General features: G+C 33.7%; 1 protein-coding gene across 3 annotated transcripts in view; it reads right to left on the minus strand.

Moving 5' to 3' along the window:
* The window catches only part of LOC118184455 (dynein beta chain, ciliary-like), a 121,667-nt gene that overhangs the window by 41,450 nt on the left and 55,116 nt on the right, over positions 1-25,101 (minus strand). For all 3 annotated transcript variants that reach the window (XM_085813726.1, XM_085813727.1, XM_085813728.1), the window contains 3 exons: positions 17,464-17,532; positions 15,337-15,457; positions 7,648-7,903 (listed from right to left, as the gene is read on the minus strand). In XM_085813726.1, the coding sequence (XP_085669852.1) occupies positions 7,648-7,903; positions 15,337-15,457; positions 17,464-17,532 (446 nt within the window). The remainder of the gene's footprint in view (positions 1-7,647; positions 7,904-15,336; positions 15,458-17,463; positions 17,533-25,101) is intronic.

The following is a 25,101-nucleotide window of genomic DNA, read 5'->3' on the forward strand; positions in this document are numbered from 1 at the left end:
AATACGCTGCTGGCCACTAAAATTGTTACCCCAAGAAAGTGGGATGCAACAAACATCAAATTTGCATGAAATGTACTACATATTAGTATATGTAATTGATTAGAATTTCAGTGCATGTGGACAAAGCAGAAATGAGTAACGCCACTTATATTGTATATAAATGGGAAAACTAGACAGCAGGTTCCTCATTTGGAAACTTCATTTGAATGTGAATTATTTGTGTAAAGATCATGTTATGTCTTATGTAAAAAAGAAGAAACTCCTACTAGCGTGTGTCGGAACTCGACCATGGCAGGAATTGTGGTCCATCAGAACTGGTTTATTAATCCACGATATTGCTTTCAAGGGAGTACGAAACTGACGAATCCAGAAGCGCCTAAGCACTAGCAGGATCTCAGTAGCCCCGAGCTACTAACGCGCAAGAGGATAGACATGTTGTCCTTTCGGCCTTGTGGGATACTGCCACATCATACACCCTTAGTCAGGAAATTGGCTTACATGCAGGATAAGTGTCTACATGGAAAATTACACAATATTTTCAGCACTGCATGCTGAGCACGACGACCATTGTTGTAGCAGAGACAGGCGCAACTACAGTGCCGTATGACGACACTAGGCACAGAAGTAGCACCACATTGTCTTTTCAAATTATTCCGATTCTGCATGATGATGGACATATGAAACATCATGATGGATGTATCTTTGTATGGGAGTACCAAGAACAGACCTTTTCCAGCTTGCATTTGTCATAGTAATGCAGGCCCAACACCTGACATACAACTGGTATGGAGTGTTATTGGATACACATTGCTGTAACTTCTTATTCGCCCAGTCAGTAATGTGGACAGCCGCTGTTACATTTCTGACATGTTAAGGTCCGTGGCTGTGCCCTATCTTTGAGGCCTACATAAAGCCATCCTTCAAAGGCATAATACACGAGGACGTTCAAGATAATTGTATGACCACACGCTGCCTGTGCTGTTCCTACCTTCTTTGACACAGAAGGTGTTCGATTGTTGGCGTACCAGCATATTCTCTAGATCTCTATCCCACTGGAAACATCTGTTCATAGGCTGCTGAGGCACTGGCATGCCGTCATTCAACAGACACACACTAGGAATAATGAACGCTGACATAAAGCCACATAGAATGAAGTACTTGTGTCTGTCATCCAAGCACAGTTCAACTTGATGTCCGATTGGATTACAATCATTGTTGCTGCCAGAAGTGGCAGTTTTATTTACTGAATTATGTATACTGTTTACCCCAAACCAACTGCAAATTTAATCATGTCTCACTCCCTTATACTGTATATGTGCAATAAATGAGATTCTGCTGTTTGCTTTACTTGATGGTGTAGCAATTTTAATAGCCAGCAGTGTAACTAATCGAGTACGTGCTGTTTACCCCAAAACAACTGCAAATTTAATCATGTCTCCCTCCCATTATACTGTATATGAGCAATAAATAAGATTCTGCTGTTTGCTTTACTTGATGGTGTAGCAATTTTAATAGCCAGCAGTGTAACTAATCGAGTAAATGTTAATTCTTATAAATAAATAAACCCTAGCGTCCCTCAGAAAATCTTCAGTGAAGGATCTATCCCATCAACAGATAATCCTAGTGTACTTCAACATGCTCAAAAAATCCAATCTGTCTAATTCCTGAAGCAAAAATTCCTAATAGGATTAAAAAGATGGTTAGCATGAATTTCACAATTGACATGGCTTGTCACACATAATTTTGTTTGGAGCGACTATGTCTAATGGAGACTCTGGGCTAGCGTCTCTAAGAAAATCATCTTTAGTGAAGGATCCAGCCCATCAACAGATAATCCTAGTGTACTTTGCCATGTATAAAAATCCAATTATTCTAATTCTAAATAAAAATTCCTAATAGATTTAAAAAGGTAACATAAATTTTATATTTGACCTGAGTTGTCTCAAATGTTTTGCCTGGAGTCACTATGTCACATGGAGATTGTATCGAGGATGTGATTTCATCTCAGCCAAGTAGCTATAAATTTTTTCGTTACCTGCAATAATTCTGTCCATGAAAATTTCCTCCTTGCTTGCATAATATTAAAGTTCCTGACTAATTGCAGTTAGTCTGTTGTTTTGATCCTGAGTCAACACACATGAATTCGCATATGATATCCTGAGTCAACACACATGAATTAAACATAGTTCAAATTTTTCAGCTGGAATGTGATGACACAATCCAATTAACTGATGCATTGTAATTACCACTAGCTTTTAGGTACAATCAGTCAATGAACTGAAACTATAGTTTTGTGGTGACAATCATTCTATAGTTAAGCTTTGCATATTGCATTCCCCCAAGACTCCTTGTATTTGAATGATTCACCATTGCATGATGCAGAGTTTGCATGGAGATAAATGCCAGCTTAAAAGTATATAAGTTAAGCTATTTCTTCAAAACGGCAGACCACCTCCGTCCTCCCGGACAAACAAAAAATGTATTTCGCCCTGCAATTAGTTGCAAAATGCTGGTGATCATTCGTAATGATGGCTACAGGTGAAGGCAGAATGATGAACTATCTCTTCGTTTTAGATTAAAAAAGAAAGAAAAAGGACAACGTTTTCAGGTTGATATCAGTGCATCAATACGCTATTCCCTCCCCCCCCCAAAAAAATTTCTTCAAAGCCCTGTCAGACAAGAGTAAATTAACACTTTTGATTGCTAATGTCCGATATTCGAACCACGGACCGAACTACCAGTGTTCAGCGACTTTACCGCTCGGCCGCTGGCGGTCTTCCAGAAAAGCTTCAGACTTTGAAAAAAGGAAATTAAATTGCTGTTGAAATTGGAAATAATTCAGCCTTCAAAGAGTCAGTGATCAAGTCTTGCTCATTAGGCGCTGAAGAAAGACAGTGGCGTATTTGGGGAGCTAGTATCGTTGTTTAAATTCAGTGAAACTGCCGGACCGTTTGCCGACTTAGAGATTTGGCCAAAATTGTGGACTTTTTTGGAAATTTTTATGTTTTTTAACTTTGTATAGAAAACGTTGCGTTTCACAAAATGCAAACTTGTATGTATCATTTTAAAGAGAGTTTATTACTGAATTCAATACAAAACACAAAATTCAATTATTTGCAATACAAAAAAATTAAACGATAATTGTTATCGATATATATTAGATAGTAATGATTGCAGTGAGTTATCAGTACTTAGTAGGGTACCTTTTATTTTTGATTACAGCTTCACATCGACGTTTCATTGAGCTGACAAGTTTTAAGCTCTTCTTCCGTTATTACATGATGCCAGGAAACAATTATAGCCTCAATTAGTTCCCTTTTATTTGATGGGCGCCTCATTCGGACAAGAGTTTTCAAAGTGCCACAAATTTTCGATAGGATTGAGGTCAGGACTGTTTTCTGGCCATGACAACAATTTAATGCTCTTTGTACGAAACCACACTTTCGATATTTTGGCCGTGTGGCAAGGAGCAGAATCCTGCTGAAAAATAAACGAAGAATTGTTGGGAAAGAGATCTCTGATGGAAGGTAGAAAGTTTGGTTCTAGAATAGTGTCAATGTATTTTCTGGCATTCAGTTTCCCATCGATGACATGAAGGCGACCAATACCATCTGCTGACATGCATGACCAAATCATAATACTAACTGGGTTCTTCACAGTTGCTTGAATGCAGTCAGGATGTAGCTCTTCTCCTATTCTACGTCTTACATATTTTCGCCCATCACTACCGAATAACGATATCTTAGTTTCATCACTCCATATAACTTGTGACCACTGATCATCTGTCTAGTTAATTTGTTCCTTTGCCCACTGTAGTCTTTTTTTTTTTTTTTTCCGTTGCTGAAAATTAAGATAAGGCTTTTTTCGTGGAATTCTACCTCTCAGTCCGACATCTGTTGATCTTCTCCTGATTGTTCTTGAACTGACAGAAACACCAGCATCATTCAGATCACTTCTGATAGCTGCTGATGACATTTTTCTATCTTGGAGACATAGTCTGTTTATTCTTCTGTCATCAATAGATGTGGTGCACCTTTTTCGTCCTTTTCCTTCTCTGTTTTTTATTGAATTTGTCTCCTGATATCGTAAACAAAACTTTCGGATTCCAGATGTAGTCACTGAACCACCCACCTGTCTTGCGATTTCAGCATAGGTAAGACCACTTTCTCGTAACACAATAATATTACATCTCTTTCTAGGTGTCCAATCTACTCTTTTATTTGATGTCATTGCTTCTTGATTAAATATTAAAAATTTTTACAAAAATTCCTACTTGTAATTGCAGTGTATAAGAAACAGGTCCTCCTTCTACAGAACAAAGCAAAATAATGAATTGTTTCAAGTGGAAACATGACGTCAGCTTCTACTGGCAGTTACTAACATTTGATTGGTTCTCAGAACAAGAACAGTGATTGGCCAGGAAATTTAGACATTACAAACCACTTCATAACTGTGTTTTTTATTTATATTAAAGTACATATAACTTTTCTGTATTGCAAATAATTGAATTTTGTGTTTTGTATAAAGTAATAAATTCCCTTTAAAATGATATATACAAGTTTGCATTTTGCGAAACGTAACATTTTCTATAAGCATACAAAGTTCAAAAACATAAAAATTTCCAAAAGTGTCCACCACTGTATTCCTAATTTGCATAGGAAAACATTTTTTTTCAAAAATTGACTTCGTAAAAGTCTAACACCGGGTCTCAATTCATCCACCTGGTATCCCTAAATCAGTAATTATATTTCTTATCAGATTACTTAAATACAAAGCTATGTGCTTTTGACCTCGTAATGCAGAACAAATTTTTCAAAAATTTGTAGATAGCACCTTAAGGGACATCGACTATTGCTTAGACAACATCCTTGTCACTTCTATTGATGAGACAACTCACAAAGCTGACCTGGAAAAGATATTTAAAAAGTTGCATGAATACTGAGTAATTGTCAATTTAGACAAATGCGTGCTTGGGGGGAAAAGAATTAGTCTCTTTGGATTTTCTGTTATCCCCATACCTGACAAAGTGAATGTTCTAAAAGTTTATTCTTGATTGTCAACTACAAATAGTTACGACGTTTTTTAGAAATTTTAAATTTTTATCGCCGGTTTATCCACAAAGCTGCTTGATCACAGGCTCTATTGTACGCTAAGAAGCTTTTAAAGAAAATCAAAAACTATAAGTTACCATTGGTTTGGTCTATAGCCACAAAATCTTCCTTTGCAGCTTGTGAAAATTCGATAGCTCACCCTACATAGCTACTATACTACAATTTTAAATCTGGGTTGTCTTCTTCTACAGGGCCTCAAAAATTGCAGTCAGTGTAGTGTTACAGCAGCACGTTGATAATCGCAATGAACCTTTGCCATTTCCGTCTCGAAAATTAATGCTGACTGAGGTGAAATGCAATAAATTTGATACAGAGTTCCTTGCAGTTTATTCCTCAGCTTCGTATTTTATATATATGCTGGAAAGTCATGAATTCGTAATTTATACGAATCATAAACCTTTAGCGTTTGCTATGCAGAAGTCTGGTGACAAGTGTTTTCCAAGGCCAGGTTGAATTTATAAGTCAGTTTGAACCTGACAAATTGTATGTCGATGGTAAGTAGAACATACTTGCTGATGCACTTTTTCTCGCATATAAGAAATAACTGTCCCTTCACCAATAAGAATTCTTAAAATGGCTCATGAGCATTTAGTCAACAAATTGTTGGTGTATTTAATTATGGCAAAGCACACGAGGGCTATCTGCCTAAGGAGAGGGATGCCTTCGTGGAGTACTTTCTAAGGGAAACTGGCTCGTATACACAAGTTAGTCAACAAAGAATTGCAGTCTTTACTAAATTCTGAGATTGCTTTGAAATTACAAAATTTCAGTGAGATTCTCTATCTCCTCTATGCTGCGATGTTTCAAATCATTCATCGGACCGCATGTCCCGTAATATTTCGCAAGAAAATTTTTGACGAATTACGTGGACTGTCCATTCCAGTTTTAAATCAAAACTTAAACTAGTTAAAAAGGTGTTGTCTGGAACTCTATGGCAGTGATGTAAATTTTGTTTACAGTGTCAAAAATCTAGTAGAAAAGTGCCGAAAATTTAAAGTTCAAAGGCACACCAAATCTTCATTCAGAAATTTTTTACTACCTTCCGACCACTTTTGTCATGTGCACATTAATGTTGTTGGACTTCTATTCCCATCTAAAGAATTTGTGTATATATTGACATGCACTAATCGATTTACTAGACGGCCTTTCCCATTAAAGGATCAGCCTGCAGAGGCTACTACAAATGTGTATCTTGCCGGCTAGGTGTCACGCTTCAGGTTTCCTGAAATGATCACAAGAGATCGAAAGGTTCAACAATCAACTTTTTGTTGAATTAACCTAATTTTTAGATTCCTTTGCAAACTGAATCTCTGCTTACAATCCTAAGTGTGTTTGTATGGTAGAGCGTCTGCACCACTAGCTTAAGGCCAACCTGATGAGTAAGAACTCTACTCTATGCACAGATTCTCTTCCACTAATGTTCCCTGGTCTGAATTCCATTCTCAAGTGTTTTTTAAATGCCTCACCTGCAGACATTGTTTAAGGAGTTCCTCTGAAACTACCTAGATTATTCTTTAGAAATTCTTCCCAGATTGCTGTTTCACAATTAGAATTTCTCCAATCTCTGCTGCTTAAAATAAAAGATCTGAGACCATTTCCAGCGTCGAGACATACATCCCATGGTGTCTTCATCCACTTGGAACTTTCAACTTTTACACATGTCTTCATTAGACAAGATTCTATTAGGCGTCCTCTACAACAGCCATATTCTCGATCACATGCCGTTACTTCTTGTTCAGAAAGGCACTGTATATTGAACATTAGAGGTACGGACACATCTGTGTGTATTGATCGTCTTAAGCCAATGTTTACGCTGCCCCAGGAGGATTGGCAAGCACCTGCGACTACGACACTAACCACTAAGACTATCAAAACTAGATCAGGCCATTTTATTCGACTAGTTCTCTGGTTCCAGAACTGATATCTTTGAGACTCTCGGCAGCTATCATTTATGTAGTTAAGTTTCACATTGCATTTCCTCAAGCATCAAAGGGCTCCTTATTATTTGAACGATTAACCGTCGTCTGCCTTATACAAGTATATAAGCTAACCTATTTATTTGAACTGGCAGATAAAACAAAGAGGCCGAGAGGAGTGAGTGGGCAACGGAAGAATTGACGCGCCCCACTGTCGACTACTTCAGCAAATGCTTGAAGGAAGCAAGGTCAGATGCTCCAGTAAAGAATACTGGACTTGGTTCAAATCTAATCTTTACAGAATTATGACGTAACCATTTTTCAACGTTATGTTTCTTTTAATTTATGACAAGCTATCATTGTCAATTTTATTTCAATTATGTTGGTTTACTAATTTCTGTTACTTAAATGAGGATAATAAAAATGGTTTAGCTGTTATTTTAGCCTAAACACCGATCATAATGGAACTTGTTTCATTTCTTCATAACTCTGTGTAAATATTTTACCAAGTTTGAGGTAAAATACAAAGTTAATAAAATGCTCGTGAAACTCGTGCATTTTGGAAACCTCAAGGAAAAAAGGTTTCGAGAAAAAAAAATATAATTAATATTGATAATTACCATTATTTGTCCACTTTTCTGAATAACCTTTCTCCAGCAAACTTTTTATTTCTTGCCACTGTTCAGAAATCAAATTTTTTTCATAGTCAGACAAATTTAGAGTTAAATCATTGAACCATCGTACACTGCAGGCAAGCAAGGATCTTGTCAAAAGCAAGTTTTCAGACTTCTCATCAAATATTAAAGCTTCATTTGGTAACAAATTATTTTTTCCCGTTTGTTTGATATATCTAATCTCTTGAACAATATCAGCTATCTATAAACAGAAGTAATTATAAATTATTTGAAGCCACATTTATAATAACGGAAACACAGATGATTACAAAAATAAGATTTCACTTGAGCACGACATAAAAAAAAACAGATTGTAAGGAATTCATAAAATAATATGATTATTATTACTATGCTAACTGTATTACCTTACTTATATTATTAGAAAACATCGACATGATTTGGAACCATCGCTAATCAGTTCAGAGATGCTTCCCTAAAAAAGTGTTAATTGAAATAGAAAATCCTAATAAAGCATTTTGATAATAGAATGACTAGAAAGAGAATAGAAAATATTTTAAATCATTGGATCATATGAAATAAACAAAGTATGATTTATTTCGATTACTGAAATTTATTCTTCACATTTTTAGTCTAATTTAACTTTCAGTTTGATTTATTTTACTGTAATTTTTATATATAGTTCATTACAACTGCCATCAGAATATTTACGTATCTGGATTAATTTCTTTTCCTTCTTAGAAATGTGCAGACCGATTTTACTCTTGAGATAATGTCATAGCTAATATATTGCTTTAACAAGGGCACAACATATTTTTCTAATTTTTACAAAACCAAAAACTAAACAAAGGAGTATATGATGTAAAGAGTTCTGATTTTGACCCCACTAAGGAAGGTCATATAGAAATATATAATAATTAAAAATTTAGTTGCTAATATTCTACAGATAAGCCGTTAAAAATTGTAAAAAATAATGAAATTTGGTAATACAGATTTGACAAATGATGATGATGACTGACGATTTGATGATTTTTCAAATTTTTAAAATACAGGTTTGAAAATTTACAAAGTAGCCAAGCTCAATTTACATAACAAAAATATTAAACTATAAATGGAAAGACAAAAGGCGAAAAACACATATTTTAGCAACACAAAGTCAACTTTTTATTTCAACACACGTTGACTTAAAAAGAAAAATGATGAAAACTGGTGGAAATTTAATCTTTGAAAAAGTAATACAAGAAATTCTTAGAGTCATGTATTTTATAATAGAAAAATGTCTCATATTATAGTCAAAGTCATACAAATACTATATGCGTTATGTGATTTTTTACTTTTACCACAGCTATGCTTTAATTTTATTACGGAAACCACATGTAGCACAGATAAGGCATAGAGGGTGAAAAGGGGGAATAGATGCCGTAATCTTTTTACATTATCTATAGTTAGCAAACTGAATCAATTCAAGAACTTCAAAAATGCAGATCCAACAGTGGCAAAAACGCTGAATACAGATCTTCGGTTGGTTCAGATACAGATAAACGAACTGGCAGTATAAGAGTTTTCGTGATTTTCTCCATGAGTAACATGAATACAAGCCAGTTTCTCTTCAGTTACTGTGAAAGACCGAAATTGGAGAATGTCGTCATTCACTGGTGAATATCAACACATACCAAATACGTCGGTGAAAGACGTTTTTCGTTATATTCTCGTACATTCGGACCATCACCGGTGTATGTCGACAATCCCAGATATACTGTGGTGGAGGTCGAAAAGAAAAGTCGAGGTCAACAGAGGGGCGACAGTCTGTCGCCAAATCCTTTGTTCTGCTGCGATTGAAGTTATGTGCCATGTCTAGAACAGCTGTCGTCAACCCTTAGAACTTCACGGACCACTACATATGTAATTTTATATTTGGTGGACCACTAATATGAATTAAAAAAAAGGTAATTACATTTATACAATAATAATCAGCAAATTACACATATTTCGTTCACATTGAAAAATTACAAAAATGCAGATCTTCCCTTCTTACCTAAGTACAAAAATCTTACCTTCTTGTACAGAAAGCTTCACATTTCCATATCACTGAAAAAGAACTTCACGAAAAGCAAGAACAAACCGGCAAACGCAAAGCAATATCAATAAGCTGAAAGTGTTATGCCGCCAGATTTTAATTATTGTAAACATAATAATCATCGCTTACTCCGCCATGGCGCCATCGATCAACAGTTAGACAAAACAAAAACGGAAACTTCCAGTGATGCAATTATAAACAAGAATGAAAATGGTTCTCATAAAAATCCATCAAGATGCCTATTAACACGAAGAAAAACTGTATTAACGACCACAATAGCATACGCTTGTAATTCAAAAGGAAAGAGAATTCCAGTTCACGCTGTTATTAATAATAGCAACATATCCACGGATGCCAGCTCTCACTTTCAAATGTCGCTAGGTACACCTTCAAAAGTAGCTAAATTTAAAAGGAATCTCACTATTTTTTTTTAAAGTATAATACATATTCCATAATAGGTTTTTGTTACTCGTCATTTTTTAAACTGAATCTTCATAAAAATATAAACAATGTCCCAATTTTTCTGCGTACTCTAAAATACTTTCTGAAGTAATTTCTGCAAAAACTAAGTGCTGCACACTTTTGAATTACAGACGATTAAAACGTTTTGACGTTTTAAAAATTAATGTTTAAAAAAATTAATTGTACCCTTAAAACCAGGAGGAACGAATATCCAGTATTATGTTACTAATGATGAATTGTTCAGCATACTACTATTTGAAACTCCCACTAGAATAGGCCACGGAGGAAGAACACGTATGCTTAAAGATTTGGAAGGTAAATACAAAAATATTAAAGATTTGGAAGGTAAATATATAATATAGTATATGAAGTTGTAATGTTGTATTTAAATTTATGTAAACAATGTCAAATGAAGCATAGTGCATCTAAGAAAGGTATTGTTGTGAAACAAATGGTCAGTTCTGAGTTAAACTCAAGAATGTCAAGTTGATCTGATAGACCTGCAGTCACACAGGAATGGCGACTGGAGTTTAGGGGACCCAATTGCCAAATCCTGAGTGTGGAGAATCATCATCCACAACCCTTTTAGTTCGGGCACCACTGTAGAGACACTAGGTAATTTTTGGAAACAGAAGAAATGAAAAATGAGCAAAGCCTTTGCCGGGAATTGAACCACGGACCTCAGGATACGCGCCCAGCGTGCAGACCAGCAGCACCACGAAGGCACGCTAAGAAGGTGGGAGAAATACCTTATAATTTAACTAAGTTTGTCCAGCTACGACCATTGAAAACTAAGACAGCTGCAGAGTAGCGCATCATCTTCTTTAAATTGTTTTAACATTTGGTGCTCCAGCTATATTGCATTCAGATAACGGTAGGGAATTCAGTAATCAAGTCATATCCGAACTATGCGCTGTGTGGAAAGATGTTAATATAGTTTATGGAAAGCCTCGTCATAGTCAAACACAAGGCTCAGTTGAAAGGATTAATTGGGAAATACAGAATATGCTAACTGCACGGATGAACGATAACGATATAAATAAACGGTCAGATGGCTTGCCCTTTGTTCAATGTGCCAAGAACACTACATATCATGAAGAATATGCCAGTCCTTTGGAATCCATGTTTGGCATTAAACCAAGAAGAGGCATAACATCGTCTTTTTTGCCTGGCGAACAAATCGCAAATATTGAAACCGAAGAACAACTCGCAGTGGATGAGCTCAAGTATTAGCAAGTTCTCCGAGTTGAACAATTTTAAATTTTGAGCAGCAGCCATACAGAAAACCATATTCCAACAAAATATTGAAGAGGACCTGCAACCTACCACATCTTCATATCAAGCCCTGATTGAACAACACGAGTTAATCGTTAATTTCTATAAAAAGATCAGCTGCGCATAGGAACACAAGTCCCTGATGTCGACCGTGGTCGTACAAATGGTCGAAATGTGTTGGCAGTTGTTGTTGGACTAGAAGACTCCGACTTTCATAAACTAGCAAATGAAAATGGCGCCTTCAAGCAGCTTTATACCCGTAATCAGTTCGTAATTTATAAAGAAAAGTTACTTTCCCTAGATGTTCGTAATTTATAGAAAAGTTACTTCTCCTTTTCCTTACTTTTCCTAGATGAGATTCCTTGTCAAGAAATTTCGCAGAGAGGAGCAGCTGCAGCTAATTCGAGAAGTGGAGGGCAAAGCTATACACGCTATCACTTCAAAAGGAAGTATTCCACAACTAAATGCAGATGTAAAAGCTAGGGACACTTGTGCAATTCAATATGTCATAAAAGTTGTTGCAATAAGATTTCAATCGCATTATTAAGTTTTTTTTTTTTATTATTTTTTTTTATTGGTGTGTGTGTGTGTATGTATTATTTTCTTTTTTCGTTTAGAATGTACTGTTTAACTTCAAAAGTTTATTTACATGTGCTGTTACTTAAACTTTTTCGTATTTTGACATACACGGTATAAATATAAAAGTAAAAAAAAAAAAAGTTCTTTATTGTCTAAATTTAAAACTAAATGCTTAACATTTACCCAAGCGCAACTGCTCTCATTAAGAAGGCAAGTAATATCGAGTAGCTCTTCTCACGTTTAGAATCTAAAGCTACATGTCGCGCAGTGAAAACGCCTAACGCCTCTACAGAGTTACGAAAGCTCTCCTCATAGGGATTGGTTACTCCTCTTAGTAAGACAGGCGAAAAAGTTACGTCACCCTTGTGAAGTTTTACCGCGCCTGAAATGCGGAAAACAAATTGAAAACTTCTGACATATTCAACATTCACCATTAGTGCATGGTGACTGTCGACATTTGCCGGTGTAAGTCAGAAATAAGGATATTTGGCAAATATTTTGGACATATACCAAGCGACTATGTGAATGTCGACATTTTCCAAATTTTGGTCTTTTACAGTAATATATATATATATGAAAGTAAAATAAAGAATATGTAAAAGATTAAATTAGCAGCGTAAATTAATTTCCTTTCTCTATTCTAAAAATAGTAACTTCTATTTGCACTGCGTCATTTCGAGACTAATTCATGTCATATGACTCTTACCTAATTCTGATGATGTAAATGGAACTAAAACTGAAACAGCCAATAGTAATTTTATATAAATATTAAGTACCCGATCAAAATGCATGGAGAACCGAAACTAACTCAGTCTGAATTAAGATTTCACCCTGAACATAACATTCTTGCTTTCTAAGCTTTGGCCCAGCTGCACTGCTGTCTGTCTACTCCTTCTTTCTTACTGCAAATTTATCTAAAATGTTAATTTTTTTGGAATAGGCAAAATTAATGTACCAACTTGACTGAGGCCGCAACAGGTTTACTGAAATAAAAGTTGAATTAAATATACCTTGACTGCCAAATTTCTTATTTATTGTGGATCGGCATTTCAGGATTCTACATCAAAATTCTCGCTGTTCATTATAGATTCAACCGCTTGTGTTCTTCGACAGAATCTATTATATATATATAAGAATAAAAGACCGTTTCTGCTCATATATATAATTTTAAAAAGGCTTTTTGGGGGGGGAGGAGAGAGATTGCTAGACTTTTGGAGTTCTTTCTTGTGATAGTAAACGTGCTGCAAATTATCACCTAAGTAAGTTTATTTTTAGCTACACCCCCCTTATACTAAGCCAGCATTATCATGTTTTCTTTATAATCCTGTGATATTTAATTGAGTTTTAGGAAGTAAAAAGCGGTATTCATTATTTGACGGAACATCTCAGGGTATACTTTTATGTATGTTATCAGATTCATTTTCAGAGTCAGTCTATTCAATTGATGAGACAAAAATTTCTTCTACTACATCAAAAGCAATTTCACTCGGAGTTCATATTCTATTAAAATATCAGAAATCAGATTTTCCAATTTAATATCCTCTTGTGTAAAATGTGTTAAATTCGGATGCCTGTTCTGTATAATAATGAAACAACATCCAGACCATTTTCTGTGTTTTATAATGCCAAATAAAGACATAGTTTAAAATTAAAAGTCTAACCATTGATTTTCCAATTTTTCTACTTTAGCAATCAATTCGTGAAAGCAGAAATATTTACAAAAAAAATGATAAGAGTTTTTACTTAAGTGGTTATATATAAAGTAGTTTAAGTGAAACGTAGAGAATTTTATTATAATTAACTTCAAAGGACTAATTGTAACGCTTTACAAAATGAAATTTTGTACAAGTATTCTTGTGGCCTACGGGTATCAAAAGCAGAAAAATTCTTAAAACATGGCGAATGTAGGGAGAAAATTTAATTTTGGTGATTAAAAATCTTTATTTCTTTGTTTGGTTCAGCTATAAAAATTTAAAAGTTAATTTTAACTAACTTTCTTTTTGAGTATGTAATAAGAAAAAAGTTCACCCTTCCATATCAATTTAAATTAAGTGCACATTGCAAATTTGTTGAAGAACTAGGCAAACATTTTTGATAAAATATGACAAATTGTTGGAAATAAAGCAATTCATATACGAATGCTTTTGCTCAGTTAGGATCACATAAATGAAAAAATTAATGGCTAAATTGATATAAGTAGCAAAAAATTAATGGCTAAATTTAAATAAGTAGTAAAATATACGAAATTAACTGTATTTCATGATGCAGCAATCTATTGGATATTTTATGATAATTTAAAATTCTGCCAAATTTTGTCAGAAAGATTTCAACTTTTTTACTAGCTATACAATATTAGTAGATATTTCTTACTGTTATATAGTTCTAGATGAGTAGATTCACACATATATATTGAGAAAACTTACAAAAACATTTTAGCATTTTTTAAACGTGAAAATTTATATTATTGTAAACAATGTAATCAAATGAAGAGGACATTTACTATTCTTTAAGATATGTGAGAGTAAAAATCACTAGTTAATGAAATTGCAAAATAGCAATTAAATGATAAAATCATTTACAATTAAATTTCATTGTTGGCTGAACACAGCTTACAGTAGCTTTCAAAATTAGCATCTACCATCAATGCTTTTACGGCCAAAACAATTAGAATTTATTGCTTTTTTGTAAACAACTGCAGAGAAAAAAATCGTTGATGATGATGAATTTATCAATTTTGAGGATGTTGACAATTCGATAATGTTGATGATGACGAATTTATTCATTTCGATGATGTTAATTAAATTTATATAACATGAAAAAATTTACACTAATAATTTTAAAAAGTTAAATTATTTTAAAACTGTATCTAGAATTCTTCCTCTGTAATGCAGATTATCACCAAACCGCACTAGGTCTTAAAAATCAAATAAGTTACTCATATCCTCATCCTTTTGAAGCTATGCCAAAACAGCAAGAAATTTCAGGGAAATTAGTGTTCCGAAGATCATATATTTCCCTTCGTCAAGATTAAAACAAATTGACACCTCAAAGTGGAAAATAAAGATGCATATAAAATTTTTAATTACACAATAAATAAATAAAAAATAAAAAAGAGTCTGATTGCCCTTGAAAACAGTATAGTGTAAAACTATACTCAAAGTTTATGCTAAACTAACGGTGCGTTTTTGACTAATTTTAAAGATTAAAACTTAATGATAATAAAATTACGGGAACCATTCTTGAGAGTGTTACAAATCATTATAAACGATAAAAAGCATACTAACTTGTGGATTAAAATTTAGAAGTACACAATTTTTGTCATCAGTGAGAAGTAAAGGGCAGTCTAGTTTTTCTTCAACAGAAGATAGTACTTCTTTCCATTTATCAATAATATCAGTCTGAAATCTTAAAAAAAGGTAAGGGAAGTTAGTTAATAAACACCACTTTAATATCGTTAAAAATTTTGTATATATGTAAATAATTTTAGTGAAATTATATCTGAAACTGTTGTATTTTTTTGTATAATATAACATGAAAATCTAAAGAAATTTCATTTGCACTTGCTCTATCATGAAGAGATTCACAAAATAAATACTCTTCGGTAATTCATTTATCTTCTCTGAAATGTATGTAAACGAATAATTGAACAAAGTTCGTTATATCAGTATTTTTATCCAACCGCAATGCGAAAAACTCACTGCGTTTTATTTTTTGAATTGTCTCTTTCAAAGAATTTGCCATTTCATGAATTCTTTGACTTACCATTATTCATGACTGAATCAGTTATATAACGGAATATCATAAAGTTCATTAACCGCTTTTTTCTTGAATAAAGTTAAAACGATATCTTTAACTGCTGGTAATATAAGGTTTTCTCGAATAGTGTAAGCCTGCCCAGTCTTGGCAATTCTTAGGCTTGCTAGGTAACTAGCTTCCAAAGCTTCTTCACTTGAAGCAAAAAAAAACCCTTTCATTACTTGTTTATTATTTTTGACATCCATTTCCTCTTCAAATAATAATCAGATTTGTCCTTTAAATTGGCATGCTGAGTTTCAAGGTATGTGTCGAGAAACGATGGTTGTATATTTTGTTTGGATAATAGTTCACTGCAAACACAGAGGTTGAGAGCCCATTATATCTCCATTCCAAGTAAATCGAAATTATAAATAACTTTCATTATATTTTCTACAAACAAATTTTCTTTTCAATATTCTTAATGCTAGTACATTGTACATGCGCCTCGTAGAAACCCTGCTAAAAAGAGAAGTGATGATTCACAGGTGATGGATCCAGGCCGCATTTTCTATAAGCAATTTTGCTTTCCTTTTCAATATTCTTAGTGTTAATATATTATCCTGGATCCATCACCTATGAATCATCACTTTTCCACTTAGTCAATCCTAGCCATTTTTTCTATTTTGAAAAATCTAGGTTTTGTTTGTTATTTTTTCACAAATATTTAAATGCACAATATATTATGAGTTATTAAAAAACAAACGATGGTATTCTCAAATTGCGTTGAAAAGTAAGGACTACAAAGCACCAAGAAGATACCTGTTACTAAAGACAGGAGTTATTATAATTGAAAATAGAGCAATATGAGCCCGAAATGGTGGCGGCATAAAGTGCAGACATGCTAATAAGTCAATCAACTCGAAAATAATTAATGATAATAAGATACTATTATCTTTTTATAGGAACTTATATTTATTTCCTGCTAAATACAACATGCATTTCTATTACGCCTTTTAAAACATCATTCATGACAAATTTTTCTATGCCTATGGCTAAAAGAATATTTGTGAAAATTAAAATGAATTATTTTGCTAAAGTCACCTTGAACAAAGTTCAGATCGCATAAATTTACGAGTGCTAGAGAAAAAAACCTTAAACAGGATGTTGTACTAATTAAAAATACCTTGTTTCTTTGCGTACCACCTATTTTTCTCTTGCGTACAACCGGTTGAAAATCGCTATTCTATACTATTAAATTTTATTATGCTTTTCTCCATTATCATACATGGGACACTCATTCAGTAATTAGTGATAGTTCTGAAAAATAATAATAATAATAATAATAATAAAAATTTAGCACCTTTTTATTTATTTATTGTTATGTTTAAGCTGTAATCTCTATTTCTTAGTGTGTACTTTTGGGTCACAGAGTTATGTGTATTTGTTTCTACTGATAATTTTCAAAAGTAATTATTATGGGATATAAGGGGGAAATTTATTATTTAAAATTGTTCTGCTCCACATAGTTTTGGATAAATGGGCCCTACTGTAATAGCATTATTTTAATCTTTATTCAGTTATTGTTTGCATCTCATCAAAAGCAACAAAAGATTTAAAGAAATAGAATTCAATAATTTAAGATCTGATTTTTAAATTTAAATTAATTAAGATCATACTTAGTTAGCAGAGCTTTTATATCTTGGTAGGTTTTCAGAATAACTTCAACATCATCTGACTTTTTAAAACTGAAATGATAGATCAAACGTTATTTAAAACAATTTGCTTTATTACATCGTAAAGTTTACAGATAACATAAATATTACAATTTGCATATTAGTTTTGTGTGGCTTACGAAATGCCACATTTTGGTGCTAAAGTTTTTAGTTCATGGGCTCCCAATACATTATTAGCTTGTAAAAATACATAATCTAAACTGACTTAGATAAGAAACAAATTAATTATTAATAGCTTACAATTTCACTCATATTATCAACTTAATAAAATGAGAGAGAACTTTTTATAAACATCTGACATAACAATTTTTGTCTTTCACAGCACACATTGTATATATATATATATTGTAAGTTAGTTCGCAGCAATAATAATATTTTTTTTTGCAATTGAAATTTCTTAATATTAAATTAATTCTAATTAAAATTTAATTAATATTAGCTTTATACGAAGAGGCTAAATTCAGATATATATATGTCCTTTTTATTAAAACAAGGGCCTACTATATTCAAGTCATCATGATAAGCCCATGTCGTGAAGAGGTTTTATTTTTCTAACAAAAGCTCCTTTTTCAAGCTTTCTTCTGCATTTTTCTGTGATATTTAAATAAAAGAAATTAAAATCAAAATAATTCAACTTATAGGATTTTTCTTCTCAATTCTACATAACGTTTTATCAAAACATTTTCCTCCACTTTTTGAGTCTATTGCTTTTTTATAGTTTAATTTTAAAATCTAATTAAAAGTTTTATACTGAGTTGCATTCTTTATTCCCTATTCGCTTTACAATAGTCAGGATAGTCAGTATAGTCAGAACACAATAGTCAGGATAGGTCAGAATTTTGTTGAATTTCATCTTTATTTAGTAAAGTATTATTAAATTTAAATTTTAAAATAGTTTTTCTTTTGTTTTCAAAATTCTGTCTTTTGCTGCATTTTTTCGCCTTTGGGATTTACTTTCTCGCCTCTGAATTTTAGTTTCACGAATGACTCCAAATTGGCAAACCTAAGCGTCACTGATGGTAACGATCTTTTCCGAAGTTTCGCTTGTGTTCTAATTGAAAGTACTCGAAGTTTTTAACTGTTTCTTGTGAGTTTATATTTCAATTCTATTTGGATTAAATCTTTTCACTAAAGTATTTTTTATTTTCAATTCTTTGTTTAAAGGTAAAATTTTCATATTTACTTTTTTTCCTTGTTTTGGGGGTCAATGATTTTCAGGTGAACTGTTATGATTAAATTACATTGGAATGGTTCATCAGCTAATTCTGGATACAGAAAAGCAAGGATTTTCTATGGAAGAGAGGTTTTGATTGATTTCTCTTTGGTACGTGGAGCAGTTGGATGCATATGCTGGATGACTATAGTTCGACCGTCTCAAGCGTAACCCTGGTTGGCATTCTGCCAAAACACATAGACTCGCCCAAAAGGGGCGGTATTACTTGCTGCGACGTGAAAGGTCTTCTCTTCTCCGGAAAGAGCTGTGCTGGAGGGAAAGAAAGTCCCCATCCTTCCACCCTATTTTGAAAATAATTCGGTCAGAATGGCGCATGCGTATTTGCGCTCATGGTCGCGGATGGAGGCGGTCGAACTATAGTATGGAAATTAGTTTTGTTTATACCATTTGATAGTTTACAGTTAATACATTTGGGGTTGTTGGCGTTGCATTCTGTAATATTATGGTCTCCTCTGCAAAAAGCACATTAATTCCTATATATGCAGTTTTCGAAAGGATGTTCGAAATCTTGACATTTGCAGCATTTTCTAGCTCCGAAAAATTCTCTTATTTTGTGTCTTCTCCATCCACTAAGAAAGGTGCATTGGTTCATTAAGATTTGGAATGCCAATGGAGTGCAGTCTATTATTGATTTATTATTGACCTATTATTATTCGGATTTATCCGAACTTCTAATTTGAAACCTTGCAGTAATTAATTCGATTATTTCTTTTTCTGTAGTATTTCTAGATAAATTGTTGACGGTATATTTTGGAGTTCTTTTGGTAGGAATTTTTAAAGTAATTAAATGGTTTGACTTCGTCAATATTTTCGAAAACTGAGTTGATTTTATGAATGTCTTCTTTGAAAGAACAAGAGACTACTATTCTCTTTTACTACTATTCGCCGTTTTAATATGAGTAATTTTGTCGATTTTTACTCCAATATTTTTGATTGGATTGCATTTTTCTAATTTCTCTTGGAGTTTCCTTGTGGAAAATTATTAGGGTAAGTAGTTGATTGCGTTTCGATTTTGGTTTTATGTGAGAATGGTAAAGCCTCGAGGGCTAACTTCCCAACAGAAGGGATGCCTTCTTGGAGGTCTTTCTAAGGGAATCTGTCTCGTATACACGTTACAAATGGAGAAAAACACGGAAACGCCTGTGCAGCCAGCTGGTTCGCGGGATTCGAACCTCGAACCGAACTACCAGTGTTCAACGACTTTAGTACTCGGCTGTTGGTGGGCTAATTACGTTTCGAAATATTCATAGTTTTTAAAGAATCAGCATAAGATTTGTTTGTTGAATTATTTTCATGATCAGAGTAAGTTGATGAAGTAGACACTTTAGTTAACTGATACTTCCTTTGACACAGTTTGTGCAGTAAAGTAGCTTTCATGATGATACTTTTTTGTTTGTTGACTGGCTTGGATGGTGATTATAATCAACTGAAGAATTTAGATCGTAAGCAGTTAAGTCTATGTTAAGGTGTGTTTGTTGGTTGATCTTTATGTATAGGAACTCCGTAAAATGATCGAGAATGTTCTTTATTTGCATTTGAAGTATAATTATTCTCTATGAATGGGTTTAATGCTCTTTTTTTATTGATTGAGCAGTTGCAAAATTCTTGATCATCTTGTGATATATAGGAGCATGTATTCATAATTACTTGTTTTGATAGTGGATTGTTGACTGGAGAAGTGGATGAGTCATTTAAATGCATTTGGCTTGAACCAGTTGGGCTGCGTGAATAAGGTTTAGTTGAATTGTCCCCAGTGTTTAGTTGTATCGATATCTAGGGCACAATCTTTTAGAAAGCCTACTATTGTTTTGATTTTATTGAATAGATTCTTTCGAAGATACCTTTTGTGTTTATTATCACACTTCAATAATTTGATACACTCATTATAGGCATATTGTATTTTGATTGCTCCTTCTGAGGTGAAAAACGTGTCATTCTGAACAGTGGACATTGAAGACATGGTTAATGGTGAGAGTAATTGTAGTCTAGCCTTTGGAGATTTGATAGAATAGTTTGTTGAATCGAAGTTATTTATAAAGGATCTACTATTTATAGAGGATCTTGAAATATTTTGGGACACGAATTTGAAGACAATTGAGAAAAGCTTATGGATTTTGTTACTTGGTATAAATAGTTCTAACACTACTAATATTATATTAAAACTGTAATAAGAAAAATGTTGTGTAGTGATTTATATGAAGATAATATATAAAGTAAATATTATGAAATAAAATAAAATGAGAGATAATTTATTGCATTATAAATAGCACTAAAAATATTTTTCAGATGCTAATATATTATAAATAGATTAAAACTATTGTTGTAAAAGTATATCAAACTAAAATGATAAAATAATGTTTACAATATACAAAGATACAAGTTTAGTTGTTTACTGCTGTTCATAAAAAGAAATTAATAAATGTAAATAAAATTAAACATTTGGTATTGTTGAAATATGCAAGGTTAAGTTATAAAGAAATGTTTGTTTAATTTTAAGCAAGTGCTGAAGTTTAATTTATTAAAAAGGCGTCGGCTACAATATTGTTGTACAAATTAAATTAAGGTTAAGATGTTAAAATGTTGTTTGCACTATACAGAAATATAAGTTTAGTTAGTTACTGCTGTTAGCAAAAAGAGATTATTAAATCTAAACAAAATTAAACATATTTTAGTATTGTTGAAATATGCAATGTTAAATTATATATATAATGTTTATTTATTTTTGAGCAGGTGCTAAAGTTAAATTTATTAAAAAGGAGTTGGCATCTTGTAGGCGGTGCTTCGATCCATGCGTGGTGACGTCACTCTGGCTGCACCGGTACCCCTCGAGCTTGCCATACTTCCTTGTTCCAAACATTGTCTCCACATCCGGTGCACTGTGGACGCGTCCAGGTGTGTGTCAGGATTTGCCGTGTGGGCAAACTTGCCCTTCTCAGTCCGATCAACCATGTCCCTCGTAAAACAGTTTATCTGCTGGAACTGCCTCCGTTGACGGCCTGGCATTCTTTGCTGTTACACGCGCCCTCTGAGACAAGAACAAATTTTCTACTATGATTTCACCTAGCAGAAATAACGGCATGAAATTGAACATTCCAACTCCAACTTCCTCTGTTTGCCGCGATTAACCTGCAAAGAATGCAGGTTGTATTCCGACTATCTCAGTTAGATGCTTCGATGAGCGATGCAGGTAGGGAAATGAAACTAGGTCTTGGGAGGCAGGATATCAGGTACTAGGGGCGTGGCCAATTTCCACATGTTGAACATTCTGCAGGCTCCTTCCCTTATATGTTCTTCAACGTGCGCTGGAGAGCTGCGACGGATAATTAAGAGAGGAGTCTCACGTGAAGGTTCTCTTAGCACGACTCTCGGTTTTACCAAGTCGATTTGATTTTTCTTCTACGATCAGTTGATAGCACATAAAAGGTTGCTCAACGGTCTTAAGTGACCAAAGAGTAGTAAAAAGGCCTTAGTGCGATTTTACTGATTCTTGCATCCATTTTTCCCTGACGACTGAAATAGTTTAAGGACTTAGTCATCATGTCACTGGACAAACTAATCTTCGCTCGATATGCGTAATTAACTTCTAAAGAGAATGATTTATTTACCTTTGACTGAGGATGAAACAATTGATCTGGATTTTCTACTAAAACTTCTCCCTAATCTATCGGACAAGGTACGAGCAAGTATGAACTCTGCACGTGGCTCTGAACTAGGCTTAGCGCAAGTCGGTTCTAACCGGTTAGCATCTAATGAAATTGATTCCCATCATGCTGATGTCTCCCAACACGATATGCATTGGACTGCTGTTACCAAAAGCATGAAACGTACTCTGAGAGATACTGAATCGGACCCTCCTGAGGTGCAAAACAGATTTGGTGTTCTTGCGAACATAACTGATAATGACTCCGCACTCGATGCTGAACAGTACACGCACAGTACCAGACATGAAGGTGATGTTAGATTGAAACGAAATCCCAAACCGAAACTCCCAAAAGTTTAAAAATCTCACCTAGTCAGGACTTAGGTAGCAAAATTACATATACATTGAGTTCTGAGTTTGCGGTTAGCAGCTACGATAATGTGGCGCCATCTAGTGAAGGAACTGAGAAACAGGCTGCAGCGAGTAGGTCTCAGACCGAAAACGCAGCGCGACCAATCAGTTATCCAGATGAGGTCACGTGCCCGACTAGGCGAACTGACGTTCATATTCTCCAGGCTGGCGCGACTCAAACGAGCACCATGGAGGAGGGACTTAATGAAAATGCCACTAATGGTAATGATAACAATATTATGGACACGGACGCTAGTAGGTCTAAACAAAATACAAGCACAGATGAAAACATGGAAGAGGAATTTGTGAAAAAGACACGTATACCATATATAACCATAACTGTTAAGGTATGTGCCTACATACGAAGCACTTTTTTTAAAATACATAAAATTTTAATTAAACACACATGTTTTTGAGTAAGATGGGATATAAAACTATGAATTTAAATGGGATTTTATAAAACATTTCATTAATTTTTTAAATATAGGCAATATTTAGTAAAATTTTAGTGAAAATTTTCATTTACGTCAGATCTCCTATAATAGATTCTAATGAATATACTTCAATAGTCTTTACACAGTATATAAATAACATACTTACCTGTATTCTGTAGCAAAAGTTTTGCTGTGCTTATAATTTTTTTGAAATATTCAAAACTTAGTACAAAAACTCAAAATTAAAACAAAAAAATCCTCTTTGCTTCAGAATACTGTCAATAAAATCAATAAATTAATACAAAGAGGTCAGATTTTGCTGCAGAACACAGCTAAAGATGAATAAAACATTTTGGCAAAATTTCATTTCAATATTCTAAATACATTTTGAGAAATTAACGTAATCGCAATCAAAAGTAAAGAAAAACACAATTAATCAGAAAATGCAACTTAAAGATTTTAATACAGCACAAAAAATTTTGTAGCCACTTTAGATATTTAAAACTCGCCGTATTTGTATGTTAGGTCCTCTTTTATTTCATTCTTAACTAATTTTGACTTTCTTTTAGCATCTTTCTGGATAGCTTTATTTGCTTGTAGAGATTGGCGGTTCGATTTCTGAATTCGCTGTTTGTCTATTCCCATGTAGCTTTCAAGCATAATGGGATTAATTTCTATTTCTATATACCTGAAAATAGGTAAAAGTACTATACATCTTGAATTAAATAATAATACAGCAATATGTGCACCTAAAAGCAATGTTTTCAGTTGGACAAAAGTTTCTTTAGGTAAAATAGTCCTCAAAAGGTTATTAAAACACTCATTATTGTTTTGAGTCTTCCCATGTAAGCATTTTATCAGCAAAGTGTCACACAGTGAAAGATGTGCTGCTTTTACAGCTTTTATATTGTTTAATAATTAGAAAATAGTAGTTTAAACGGATTGTTTACATTTTTACGACCATTTAAATGCCAACTTCCGGCATCCAAAAATTCACATCCGGTTTATTTTTTTATACTATAACTTTCCTTCTAGTTATCGTAAAAACAAAAATAAAGCATTTTTGGAAACCTAAATGTATGGCCTATAAAATGAATAAATAAAAAAATTTTCGAAAATTTTCACCAAAACGACGAATTTAGGGTAGGCACATACCTTAAAGTAGATTACCCTACATGGAAAAGCATAGCTAGGGTACTTAAACAGAGAAACATTGAGTTCAACAGTAATAAGAATAATAAGGGATTAAAATTTTCATAAGAAACCCTGAACATTACAGGTAGACTGTTACTTATTTAAAAGACACAAAAGTGGAACACCACTCTTTCACACTTCCTGAGGATAAAGACATAAAAGTAGTGATAAGAGGTCTGTTCAAGAGATACGGATACGGTAGAAATATTAGAGGATTTAGGATACAAAGTTGAATCAATTAAGCAACTTAACGCGCAGAAGAAAAGGGGAGGTTATTAATCTCCCGCTATTTTTAATTACTCTGCCTAAGAAACCCAAATCCAAAGATATACACAACGAAACGCACTTATGTGACCTAGGAATTCAAGTCGAAAATTATAAAGGTAGATCGGGCACGCTACAATGCTATAGGTGCCAAGGATTTCATCATACGCGAACTGGCTGTAACTATGCACCCAAGTGCGTCAGATGCAGAGAGGGACATTTGTCCTTTGAATGCCCTAATAAAAAGTCTGACTTGCCACCACGTTGTGCGAACTGTAAACAATCTCACACCTCGAACTTTAGGGGGTGCGAGATGTTCCCTAAAAAGAAACAGGATAAGCCAAAAGTCTATACTAGTAGGGTTATAGAAAATAAATCATTTGCACAAGCCCTGTCTACTGGCT

The sequence above is a fragment of the Stegodyphus dumicola genome, chromosome 3 (genome assembly GCF_044657685.1).
Source record: "Stegodyphus dumicola isolate Sdum_Otavi_A_Nest chromosome 3, ASM4465768v1".
Classification (NCBI taxonomy): domain Eukaryota; kingdom Metazoa; phylum Arthropoda; class Arachnida; order Araneae; family Eresidae; genus Stegodyphus; species Stegodyphus dumicola.